At 40.8% G+C, this 13612-nt stretch overlaps 1 protein-coding gene across 1 annotated transcript; it reads right to left on the bottom strand.

The window, feature by feature from the left end:
- Positions 1-1199: 1199 nt before the first annotated feature.
- Positions 1200-2948, bottom strand: LOC135211392 (zinc finger protein OZF-like). Its single transcript, XM_064244705.1, has 3 exons — positions 2883-2948; positions 2399-2658; positions 1200-2064 (listed from the first exon to the last, which is right to left on the bottom strand). The coding sequence occupies exons 1-3, from the start codon at positions 2946-2948 to the stop codon at positions 1200-1202; spliced, it is 1191 nt and encodes a 396-aa protein (XP_064100775.1).
- Between the last annotated feature and the right edge of the window lie 10664 nt (positions 2949-13612).

Genomic DNA, 13612 nt, shown 5'->3' with positions numbered 1-13612 from the left:
TAAACTGGTTAAAAACCAGTACATCTAGTAGTTAGAAAGCTAAGTTCAAAGAATTAAAGCTGAAATGAAACCTACAGACAACTGATAGTAAAACATTCTTGAATATGAGGGGCTCAACTAAGTGCCAAACCTTGAAATTTTGTATATACTTAGTCCAATATAATATGAATGGCTTAGTTCATGTATTAAAGAGTTTACTATCAACATGTGGAAGTGGGAAAGTCCAGACTGTGTTAGAAGTCAAACTAGTCTCCGAGACATGAGCACATCCATATGTACTTGACAAGGGTAAGGATAAATAATTTTAAGACTGAAATATACTCAAATCTTACAGATGCAAAGCATTTAGAATCAACAATATAGTATATAAATATAAAAAAACACATTAATACCTATCTTAATTTTAACCATCTTCCACCTTACTAGTTGAGAGCTAGCTTATTTTTAATGTTACTTTTATGGGTTTATTTTTACATTTTCAAGTTTTACTCCCTTACTTGTGTTCTAACACAATGCAAAATGTATTTTAACAAGTATATGCTTGTTTTAAGACAACTCTGTATCTACTTATTTGTTAATTGAAACTGACTAGCATTCCAAGAAGTGAAATCAAGTTTATACAAGAACTTGTGTTCCTCTTTAAAATTGTGTGTAATAGCAACAGGTGTATGAAAAACCAAGTAACTGATATCCCCACTAAATCCAATGAATTGCAACAGAGGGAGCGAGTCAAGCCAAACTACATCCAAACTTTTCCCTAGCATAAGAACTCTAGATATTTATTTCTAGTTAACAGCATATAAACAACAGCCTTGGCACACGAGTAGACATGGTTCAATACTGTCAATGAGGAGTTTGTATACAAGGGCAAGAAAACCAGGAGAATTACAGTATAGTATAGTACTTCACTTATACAAAATGAGTCTGACTGATCTTTAAGATAATAAATACAGTGTCAATATATATCTATAAAAATAGTTATAATTCACTTGTGCATCCTAATATAAATTTTCACCATATCAGTTTTTACATAATGTGCCTATATTTACTCATTACTTGACATAAAGGTATTTATGGCTTCAAACAATACTTGAAGCCCTTACAGCAAGTATCAAACTATGATTATTTTTCATCTAAGCCAAGTAGTGAGAGTAGACAGAAGTTCACTAGTTATCTTCATTTCCACATAACTTCTTGTCCTAATTACTTTCATTACTATCTGTATCTCTACTTACTTCCTCATCATTTTCAGCACTCCCTCCATTAGCTTGCGCTATTCGAGCTTTTGCTCTAGCTAGAGTCTGGAAAATCTTCCTTTTCACTTCTTCATACTGGGCTTTATTAGCAGCTATATCATCATCATCATAGGCACCCAACTCAAAAATGTTACCCTCCAAATCATATTCTGAACCATCTTCTTCTGTATCAGCTGCCTCTCTGTGTATTAATGCATGCTTCTGCAAAGCATAGTTATAGGTAAACTTCTGTCCACAAATGCCACAGTTATAAGGTTTGTCACCAGTGTGAGTTCGCATATGAATTTTTAGGGTGCTTGACTGTGAAAAACCCTTTTCACAAACAGAGCACTTAAAAGGTTTTTCTCCGCTATGCCTTCTCATGTGTACAATCAGTGTATTTTTTAGAGTGAAAATTCTTGAACAGACTTCACATTGGTGCTGTTTTTTCTTGCTTTTTGGCCTGCCTGGGGAAGCTTTCACCCGAATTGACTCCCCACTTTCACCAGCACTTGGGGAAGGTTTAACGTTTGTATGAACTTTCATGTGAGTCTTAAGGGTGCTAGGGTGAGTAAAACATTTTTCACACAATGTGCATTTGTATGCCTTATCCTTTTGGTGTTTCATTAGATGAACCTGAAGTGTACTGTTCAAAGTAAATGTTTCTCCACAAGAATCACATTCAAAGTGTGAATTTTCATTATGTGTTTTCATATGAGTTCTATGACTGCTGGCTTGAGAAAAATTTTTATTGCATAGATTACAATGATAAAGTGTTTTCTCAGTGTGGGTTTGTATGTGAGACTGTAGGTCATCCTGCTGAGCAAAGCTATCATTACAAATATTACAAACATATGATTTCCCTCCTAATTGCACCTCCTGATGTGTATCCAAACTGCTGGATGTTATCACACTCTTTTCACAATCATTTTAAGAGACTGGAAAATTTGCTTTAATTTCTCTGTTTACACACAAGGCACTTTCACCACTGGAATTATTACCACAGTCTTTACAAGTATTGAGACTGGCACACTTTTTGCCACACTTATTACAATGAAATGTCTTAACATCTGAGTGACTAGTGATGTGGTTGTCTAGAGCGTCTGACCCATCAAAAGTCTGTCCACAAATATTACATATGTAATGTTTTTTCACCAAATTACCTGTTTTTCCTACAATCACCAGATGAGGATGTCTTTGGCAAGGATTTCTTGCAAAATAAACAAACTCCCTCCTCTTTAATAGGGTGGCATTTATACACGTGCTCCCTATAATTTTTCTTGGATAGAAACATTTCATCACATAGTTTGCAAATACACTGCTTTCTCTTAGATTTGCTGTCATCTTCTTTTTCTTCCTTTTCTTCAGTGTCAATAGTACATTGACACTCCTCAAGAGCTCCCCTCTCAGCAGCATCATCCCTCTGAAGATGACCAGCATCTACTTCATTACAAACTCTATCACTTTCACTTTTTTGTAATTCTGATTTTGGGTAATTTTTTTGTAGGACTCTCCCATTTACATCTGACACATCTCCACTGGATGTAGTACTGTCAAATAACTACTACTTTTGCTGGTGTTATTTTTGGGAGACTTCCCTGAGGATTGCAGACTTCTCTTCTTTGGTGTCTTTCACAACAGGCTTACAATCCTGACTAAACTGTTCAGTTCTAGGATATCTCCATTTTCTTCCCTCTCCACAGCACAATCCATTTCCTTTCTACTGGAGAAACATTCTTTAGGGTGAGAATACTTTGGCTTTTTGTAAATTTTTTGGAAACGGAATCATCCATGTTATTAATTTGCCCCAGAAATGCTATCACATCTTTCTTATGAGGCAACTCCATATTGTAAAGTGGCTAAGATGTGAAGAAGATTATTGTTTAATATAACTGCATATACAAAGCAGTCCAATAAAATATTTTCAAATTGTTTCACTAACAATCTATATTTTCATGAGTGACTAGCAATTACCGCTTGAAAGGGTCAAAATGATTTCATCCAGTATGGATTAATAAGAAAAATACATGGCAAATACAAATATACATAATACGTAATCTCAAGTAATAAGTATGTATATCTAAATTAGGGCCTAAAAATATAATGCAAACTCCTCCCACTACCTTGGTGACGATAAACTTGCTTATAAATTACATATATTTTTTTCTTATAATACAGTAACTGATTCTTCTACTGATACAACACAAATGAAACCAAATAAATACTACAAATATAATTTCCTTGTTCTAAATGTAGATATTTATCAGACATATCCTGATCACCAATCTGATAGTTGGCAAATCAATCCAATGAGACAACTTTGAGTTTAAGAATGCTCTCATGCCTCACACATTTTTTACAAGTAGATAATGAAGATGTTCTTGTTATTTTCCACAGAAGTTTAATTTCTTTATAGCAGGATAAAGCTTTGTTTTTAGGTACCTGTAGAGGAAAAAAAAAACAAAATAAATCTTTTAATCTTATAATATTTGTAATTTTACCTTAACTAAGATAAGGTTAAAGTGGTACAAAATCTAGTTTTTAATTTATAAAATTTATTACTTTTAAGAACTGGTGTCTCAAAACAAGTTGATTTTAGGTACATGATTAGGATACCTTCAACCAAATAACTCTGACAGTGTCACAACTAACCATCACTACAACTCACACTGAAAACAAAAGAAAAAATCCACAATCCCAGACAGTTTACTTGGTTGAGCATTATACTCTATATATATACGTATACTAAAAAGTTTTGAAATCATCAAACTTTATTAACCAAACTGCACAATGTTTCCTTCAGTTTTAAAACTACCTTCCCCAAACCCCCTTCCTTTCTAGCTTTCTTCTCAACTGTAACTCACATATATGTTGTGATTCATGACATTAACCAAATATAAATGGCACTGAAGATTCCAGCAGATGTTAACATAAACTACATGTACTTTGCTCCCAGTTTTGCGAAATACAGAAAACTTTTGTTCCACAAACTTCTTAGTATTTTACTCAAGCTTCAGTGCCAGATGTGTATGGGAAAGGGAGTGATTATTCCTACTCAAGATACAAAGTTGAGCCAGTGTTCAAGAGAAAATTCACATTTATATTGGAGGCCCTGGTCTCTGCCACCTGTTATGTTTTCTCACTTGCAAATGTCAATATAGCTAAATGCGACAATGTTGGGGAGACATTTTTTTTAAACAAAATTATTTTATAATTATATAAAATTTAGGCTATTAAGCTCAGAACCAAGGCACTCTTAGCCATTCAGTGTTTAACAGTGAAGTTTTCCACACAAACCCATTATGTACTTTAACATAAACCAATTTGGAAAATTTTGGAATAAGGCTATGAAAAAAATTTTGGAATAAGGCTATGAAAAATTAAAAATTTTGCGATGAAACAATTGTAATCATATCATAATTATAAAACATATTTCTAATTTTGCATAAACTGCTCATAAAACAAACGGTACAGCCAGTACCAGTCAAAGCATCTGGGCATGAAGTATCCATACCTAGAAAGGAATTCTGATCCAAGAGTCACCAAACCCACACAACTCCCTATTTTTGATAATGTCTGAATTAATGGAGGGTACAGACAAATGGCCACATGCTGTCATGTGAGCACAACCCTGGGGCCAGTGATGAGGCATAGGCCAGATGGGGAGTAGCATGATCTCAAGCAAGCAAATCATCTTTGTACCGGTGAGGAGACCTGCTAAATGTAAAACCCTGGGGAACCATCATTGCACTGCAAGAGGGTAACTCTGGCTTAACTGTGCGTGCTTCAGGCACAACATGGGTGGAAGAGCTAGGAGTAACTATTTGTTTAACAATAAAGATAGGGCCAGGACAAGCTACTGAACATACTCAGTAAACCCCGTGCCAGCTTTACTTATGATGTCCAGGTCATGCATTGGAAGGCTGTATACATATTTGAATTCCGACAGTTCTTCTTGGATTCTTCTCAAAGAGAAAGAGGAAGGGGGGATGGGGAATGAAGAAGCCCTAGGGCCTAGACAATTAGGAGAAGGACAATTAACCCTTAATAGACAGATACTGTTATAAAAGTAACAATAACAGGTTTTGAGTGGTGGGCAGATTCACCCATGGTGAGCATCAATACATATTACGCGCCATCAGTTTGGAGGAATAGGGCAGAAAAGAGGTTCCATTACTTCTATCGCCCATAAATTAACTAATGACAACTTTTAGACTAGTTCAGATCGACGATTGTTGGTGGCTCATGAGTTAGTTTGTGATCATTGACTTCAAGAGGGCATGCTGTGCTTCTCTTTCTCCCATGATGTCTTTTATTTATTTGTCATAATATACTCAGGCTGTTGGTGGTTTTAGTCTTATCTTTATGATAGTATATCAGTTACAATTGTAATTTTGCAAAGAAAAGTGCAAAGAAATTGTATTAAAAACATGTATAATCCAAAAATGTTACTGCATCTTTGATCTCAGTAAATTTACGTAAATATTTTACAACAAATATATTCAGAATTTGTAACAGATTTTAGTTCTTACCTATTATATATTGTATGAGCTGTATATAATTGTACAGTGGAATCTCTACATACAAAAGTCCCTACGTACAGAAAAAATTAAGGTTATGAAAGCAAAGACAAAGATTTTTTGTTTCTGTGTATGAAAATAATTCAGGATGTGAAAGGGTAAAGTCTGAGATTCGCCCGGGCCGCTGAGAAACAATTTTAAAACTGGCGCGCCGCCAACTCATTAGACTCGCCCCCATCCTCCCGCTCTCCCATTGGTTTCCTGATGCTAGTCACCGCCATGAGATCCTTCTCTCCTATGGACAGCAAACCTGTCCCATCATGCCTCTATGTAAAGGCGTTCCTTGACCATTTTTTTGCGGCAGCGTTATTGTAAACACCAGGAATTTGTTCGTTCAAATATATTTCGTTTGTTACATAAATTCGTGTTAGTGATTTTGCTTTCGTTATACTGTAAGTTACTTTATCATGTTGTGAGTGAACTTAATGACTTATGTTATTAGCCATGGGTCCCAAGAATGTTGCTGAAGTTCAGGGAAAGAAGAGGATGGCTTTCTATGGAGATGAAGATGGAGATAATCAAGAAGTGTTAATGTTTTCTGCCATTTGTTAATGTGTTTCGTAAAGTTTAGTGTTAATGTTTTCTGCCATTTTTTAATGTGTTTTGTAAAGTTAAGTGTTCATGTTTTCTGCTGTTTGTCCTCCAACTTTGTCGCCACTTTTGGACATCACCTCACTTGAAAGGTAAGGTTCCACATTTTACTACATACGTACATACATGTATTTCTTGTATCCTGTACACTAATACACTTTATTTACAGGTGCAGTAACGGTTATGTTAGGTACTGAATGGTCCAAATTGTTGTATTTCATTGTTTATTGGTCAATTTAGCTTTATAATAAAATTTACTGTGGTGTTTTTGTAGGGCTTGGAACGAATTAGGCAATTTACATGTAAAACGTAGTTCTAGATACAAAATAAATCAGGTTACGGAGGCCGCTTCGGAACGGATTAATTTCGTAACCTGAGGCCCTACTGTACTAATAAAAAAGATTATTAGGAAAAACATGTATAACTTTGTAAAACTTACGATTGTTTTGTAAAAGAGGCCCAAAAAAGGGGTTTGTAAATAGTCACTTTCAACTTCGTGTGGAAGGTAGAGAAGAATATTTTTTTAAATTTTTTTTTCTTACACCATGTACACTTGCTTTGCATTTTCATCAATATGTTTTTTTCCTTAAACTGGCCGACCTCAAAGTTTGCCTGATCTGGGGTGCTGCAAAATGAAATTTTTCATTATTAAAATGAAGTTTTATTGGTATACTTACCGAACAATTATAGAGCCCGTGATTTCCACGAGCGGCAGGATACTAAATTCAAATTTAGCGCGTCGGCGTCGCCAACACTGGTGGTGATGACGTCATCTCCCTCCACTCGCGGTGGAGAACCAGGTACACTGCCCAGGTGAATCCAATTCTTTCTGCCCGTCCGTCCACCTAATGGGAGAGGGTGGGTATAATCATAATTGTTCGGTAAGTATACAATAAAACTTCATTTTAATAATGAAAATTTCATTTTTATTGTAGTGTCTTACCGAACAATTATAGAGCTGATTCACATTTATGGGAAGGTGGGATTCAGTGGACCACTAGTATTTTTAAATGGTTACATTTATTGCAATACCAGTAAACACTCAAGGTGTCTGTTGTACCTTACCTTGTAAGAGAGCTACAGCAGACTGTTACTGCCTCTGGTCGGTGCTCTTCTTACAATGTAGAGGAATTGGAATTTGACCAAAGTTAGCCTCTACAGGAGTGGAATCCTTCCGTAGTTTCAAGCGAGTCAAGGCTGACTGACGGAGGATAGTAACAACAAAGATTGCCCTTGCCCTGGGCTAAGACCAGAAATTCAATCATACAAAACATTTGTCACCAACACCAGATTAAAAACACATATACCCAACCATTGTAAAATCTGACCTAACAGACTGGTGAGTATCCCAGGTACTCAGTACCCCCAGCTTCCCTTGAACTCGACAACCTATTCAAGGTGAAAAGTTAGCATAGAGGTGACGACCCCTGTGCCGTTTCTCCCAACACCATGCCAGAAACCGCCACCGGACCTAACGTTTTACAATTCTCGAAAACCGTTTCTATCTCTTTGAGATAATGACTCGCAAAAACCGAATTCGATCTCCAGAACGTGCTCTGAAGAATCGCGCTAAAGATAAATTTTCTTTTCTGAATGCTAAAGAAGTTGCCACTGCTCTAACCTCGTGAGCTTTAACTCTCAGAACGGAAGATTGTCGTTCTCGGACTGCGAGTGAGCTTCCCTGATAAGCTCTCTAATAAAGAACGATATAGCATTCTTAGAAAGAGGACGAGAGGGATTTTGAACCGAGGTCCAGAGCTTAGAAGATTGTCCTCTAATACCCTTAGTGGCAAACAGATACTGCTTAATATAGCCCGACTGCGGACATAAGAGCCTTTCCTCCTCCTCATGTCCAACCAAATCAGATAAGTTCCTTACCACAAAAACTCCTCGGCCAAGGATTAGAAGGATTCTCATTTTTGGCTAGAAAGGTCAAAGATACCGAAAATACAGCATTGCCTTGAGAGAAACCGACTCTTTTGTCTATAGCGTGCAATTCGCTGACACGCTTAGCAGAAGCTAGTGCAATAAGAAAGAGTGCCTTTCTTAGTCAAGTTCCTGAGTGAAGCCGACTTCAAAGGCTCAAACGGTGGCCCATGAGGAACTTAAGCACCACATCTAAGTTCCAAGCCACTGTATCTTGCGGGAGCTTAGTGGTTTCGAAAGACCTAATGAGGTCCGACAGATCTGAATTGGAGGAAATATCCAAACCTCGATGTCGAAAAAACCGAAGAGAGCATGGCTCTATATCCTCTGATCGTCGAAGGAGCCAGTTTCTTAGAGTTCCTAAGAAATAGAAGAAATCTGCTATTTCTGTTAAAGAAGGTCGCAGAAGTAGAGACTTTAGCACTTCTACACCACTCTCTGAAGATTCTCCACTTCCCTTGATAGAGTTTGTTAGAAGACTCTCTCCTACAACGAGCGATAGCTTCTGCAGCTCTTCTTGAAAATCCTTTCGCTCTGACAAGATTCCGGACAGTCTGAACCCTGTCAGAGCTAGAGCGGACAAGTTTTGGTGGAACCTCTTGAAGTGAGGTTGTTTGAGAAGCCACTTCTCTGGAGGAAGAAGTCTGGGGAAGTCTACTAACAACTGGAGAAGGTCCGGGAACCACTCTTTCCTGGGCCAAAAGGGAGCGATTAACGTTAGCGTTACATTGCTGTGCGACATGAACTTGTTCAGCACTCCTCTTATTAGACCGAACGGAGGGGAATGCATAAGCTTCCAGACCCGACCAATCCAACAGCATTGCGTCCACCGACCCAAGCTAGAGGATCTGGGACTGGCGAACAAAAGAGAGGAAGACGGTTGTTCCTTGATGTCGCGAACAGTCTATTGACGGTCGTCCCCAAAGGCGCCAAAGTTTCTGACAATCTTGTTGTCCAAAGTCCACTCCAGAGGTAACACTTGCTGTTGACGACTTAACTCGTCCGCCAGGACGTTCTTCTTTCCCGGAACAAATCTCGGGACTAGCTGAACCTTCGCTTCGTTTGACCACAGTGGAGGAGATCCTTGGCTACTTCGTACAGAGAGAAAGACTGAGTTCCACCCCCCCTGTTTCCGCACGTACGAGAGAGCCGTGGAGTTGTCGGAATACACTGCCACTACTCGACCTTCTACTAAGCTCCGAAACTGTCTGAGCCCCAAGAAAATTGCTAACAGTTCCTTTACATTTATGTGGAACTTCTTCTCCTTCTCCGACCAAGCTCCTGAAGTCCGTTGATTTCCCAGTAGGGCTCCCCAACCTGTGTTCGATCGGAAAAGAACTGTAGGTTCGGGAGGATGGGTCCCGTAAATCTAACCCTTCTTCCAACCTTGCTCGAGAGAGCCACCAACCTTAGGTCCTCTTTTATTTGATCTGTGACAGGAAAGGTAATCGAGTCTGGTTGTGTCTTCCTGCACCAAGAGGCTCTCAGGAAAAACTGCAGAGGTCTCATGTGCAGTCTTCCAACGTCACAAATTTCTCCACTGACGTCAATTTGCCCAGGAGCCTCATCCACTGATTGGCAGAACTTACCTTTTTGTCCAAGAACTCTGAACTGTCCTCCAACAGCTTTGAAACCCTCTTCGGGGGAGGGGCTAGAAAAGCCCGAAAAACTTGAGCATTCAGAATCATCCCCAAATAAAGGATGCTGAGATGGAACCAACTGGGACTTCTGTTTGTTGACCAGAATTCCTAACTTTCTGGCAAGATCCAGAGTTGTTCCAAGGTCCTTCATGCACCGACTCTCTTGATTCCGACCGGAGAAGCCAATCGTCCAGATAGAGGGAGAATTCTTACTCCTAATATGTGCAGCCAGCTTCCTATCGGGGATAGAACCCTGGTGAAAACTTGAGGAGCGGTTGCTAGTCCGAAGCAAAGCGCCCGAAACTGAAACACCTTGCCTTCGAACATGAACCCTCAGGTACTTCCGAGATTCGGCGATGTATCGGAATGTGAAAATAAGCGTCTTGCATGTCCAGAGAGACCATCCAATCCCCCTGTCTGATGGACTCCAGAACCGACCGAGTGGTCTCCATATGAAATTTTGTTTTCTGGACATGCAAGTTCAGGGCGCTCACATCCAAAACCGGCCTCCAGCCCCCTGATGACTTGGGAACTACAAAAAGGCGATTGTAAAAGCCTGGAGGAAAATCCCCTTCTATCTGTTCTATCGCTTCTTTGAGAACAAGCGCTTCCACTTCTGCGGCTAGCGCCAGAAATTTGTCTGAGCCCGGAGAGTATGCCTGGAATGGAATTGGCACAGGTGAGAGCGAGGGAGGTGAAACGAGAGGAATACGATAGCCGAACTTGAGTACTTGCACTACCCAGGCTTCTGCTCCTCTGTTTTCCCATTCCTCCCAAAACAGCGCCAGCCTGGCTCCCACTGGTGCATGAAGAACCGAGCTTTCATTTGGAAGGTTTGTAAACCTTGGCCGAGGCCTTAGACTGAGGTCGCAAATTCGACTTCGGCCAGAAAGAAGCGCTTGGGGTTTTCTCCCTCGAAAAGGCGCTTGGGTCAGAGGACTGAAACCGAAGGAACAGTCTCCACAGGAGCTTTAGGTCTCTTAGTAGACTGTGCCAGTAAATCCGAAGTAGATTTCTTATCTAGCGCAGACGAAATTGACAACACTACATCGTCTGGAAAGAGGTTATCTTTCACAAAAGGAGCAAACAAGAAGAGGACAGATTCGTGTGGGTTTTTTAGGGACGTAACCCTTTTAGAAGCAAAAGGAGCACCAAAGTTGCCTTTTCTTAAGTGTACCAAAGGCGATGAGTGAAGCTAACCTCATCACATCCATCCCTAATGGATTTGTCCGCAGGATACCAACACCAATCCAATCCTCCGCTAACTCCTGAGAAAGAGAAGGACAGTCTTCGATCTTGGCCGCTAAAAGCGCCAATAGTCCAATCAAGGAAGCTAAAGACTTCCAAAAGTTTAAATTGATTCTTTACAACGTGGTCCACTCAGGCGCTGTAAAGAAAACTTTCGGCTGCGGCGAAAGCAGATCTTCTAGAGGATCGATTAAACTGGAGAAGTCTCCCTGGGAGGAGGCAGAAACTCCCAGAGAAGGAGCTTCCCCAGTTACATAAAACCTATACCTCTTACGAAGCAACTTAGAGGGAGGGTGGGTAAGCCAAAAAGATCCTTCCCTAAGTCTCTTTTCATAGACATCCATTTCTCCGTCTCTTTCAACGAATGTCTAACCGCTTTAGATAGAACAAGTTTTGGGAGGAGAGGGTCTGAAGTTTTCCTCCTCATCAAAAAAGTCGAAGTTGGGGAGCGCCGGGGCCGCTTTCTCAAAATAATCTGGATAAGATACCCAAGAAATCTAAGGACGAGGAAAAGGGGGACGTGAATAACACGAGAGGTGATGTGAATCCTCCTCCTCTACTTCTTCTTCATTCTCCGATACCGCCGAAGAAGTAGACGGAACTACAACCGGATCTGAAGGTTTCGAACCACCCTTGGACTCATTCATCCAGTTGGTTAACATCTCTAACTGCTTGCGCAAAGGCGCCAGAGACGAATCAAAAACAGTTAACGTAGGCTTGGAAGAGCCTAAATGTTCAGCAGGAGGCGAAAAACTACTTGCGCCTCGCTCGGAGCCGCCGAAATTCGAGGCGAACAGGCGCATCAGGCGTAACACGACGAAAAAACGCCTTAAAAGAAACACCTTAGAACTGCTAGCTACAGCGCTAAAACCACAATCTCTACTAGTAGATGGAGCCGAAAAAGGCACAGATTGAGGCGACGAACGAGCCGCTAATGGTCGCGGCGCAACCCTACTCTCAGTCTCCTTATACCAGCTTGACTGGAGGAGGCGAAGATCGGCGCCTGAACGCCTCTTTAAGGGACGCGAAACGGGAAAAGGGCGAATCTCGCCAAGAGCGCCGCGCGACCGGAGGACGAATCGCTTGAATCATTCGAAAGGCGTCTGACCGCAACACCTTTCCAACGCTTAACCGAGCCCTGTTGAGGCGCAACAGGCTCAACAAGAGAGGCGCCTGTCTGTGGGCAAATCCCGATCGACTCCCTTGGACTTCCGGTATGTCTTCTCCCCGGTGCGGGGGAGCTGGACAGTGACCTTTGTCTAGGAGACGTGTCAGGACAGACAGACGCACCCTCAACTACACTCTTACCTGAAGCCGCTCTTTCTCCAAAAAACGTCTTAACTGAATTACCAAGTTGCAAAACCGTATTCGCTAGTACCGAAAATTTCTGATCTAGCCTCGATTCCAGACTGGCAATGGTGTCGGAAGAAACTACACGGGAAGCCGGAAGAAGCGGGATTAGTAGGAGGAATAGGAGGTGTAGTTAAAGGAGACATAACAATTTGAGGAGAAACAGAAGGAACAGAAGCATCGCAAGACGAAGCGGAGCTAAGTCTACTTTCCCATAAGCGCTGCTTTTCTAATTCTGTCTTTAGCTAATTTCTCCGAGTATGAACTAAAAAACTTCCATTGAGAATCAGTCCAATCACTACACTCGTTTACATGTTCGATCTGCTGAACAAACCTGTCCCCTACACTTAACACATTTAGTGTGAGAATCATATTCTAACTTGGATAATCTAGTTTTACATCCTGAGATGCAAAACCTAAATCTCCCGACGACTAGAATCCGACATGGCAACGCCTAAATAAAAGCAAAATAACAACAACGCCAAAAAAGAGTACTTCACCCAATTCCGAAGATCATTGCACAAGAAAAAAAAAGCGAAGCAAAGTCATCCAACCGCACCGACCACCGATGTTCACCGGACGCCGGCAGGAAAAGAATTGGATTCACCTGGGCAGTTGTACCTGGTTCTCCCGCGAGTGAGGGAGATGACGTCATCACCACCAGTGTTGGCGACGCCGACGCGCTAAATTTGAATTTAGTATCCTGCCGCTCGTGGAAATCACGGCTCTATAATTGTCGGTAAGACACTACAATAAAATGTGTTTTTAGCCCAAGTCTTCAGGGTTAAGGAAAATGCTTGTGATTTCCTCCCCATCTCTAGCTGAAGCCTTGCTACCCCATAGAATATTAAGAGAATTGGTCTAGGTTAGGTTTGTTGTTGTTATCATTGAAGGAGCTGCTGTCTGCAAGCACGCAGTCCAGAATCCACATACTATGCACAGAGAATGAGAGGTAATGCTACCTCAACTGTGCTTCCAGAGTGGCACCAACGAGGAATCACCACACTCACCCCACACTAGGAGAACAGATTGAGCAAACCTC

The sequence above is a fragment of the Macrobrachium nipponense genome, chromosome 4 (genome assembly GCF_015104395.2).
Source record: "Macrobrachium nipponense isolate FS-2020 chromosome 4, ASM1510439v2, whole genome shotgun sequence".
NCBI lineage: Eukaryota > Metazoa > Arthropoda > Malacostraca > Decapoda > Palaemonidae > Macrobrachium > Macrobrachium nipponense.
The sequence above is the reverse complement of the archived record's forward strand: the minus strand, read 5'-3'. Positions and strand labels throughout refer to the sequence as shown.

Coding starts and splice junctions, on each gene's coding strand:
- LOC135211392 (XM_064244705.1), bottom strand. CDS start 2,948: ATGGATTGTGCTGTGGAGAGGGAAGAAAATGGAGATATCCTAGAACTG. Junction 2,659..2,882: donor TGAACAGTTTAGTCAGGATT/GTAAGCCTGTTG, acceptor GGTCATCTTCAG/AGGGATGATGCTGCTGAGAG. Junction 2,065..2,398: donor GGTGATTGTAGGAAAAACAG/GTAATTTGGTGA, acceptor TTGTAATGATAG/CTTTGCTCAGCAGGATGACC.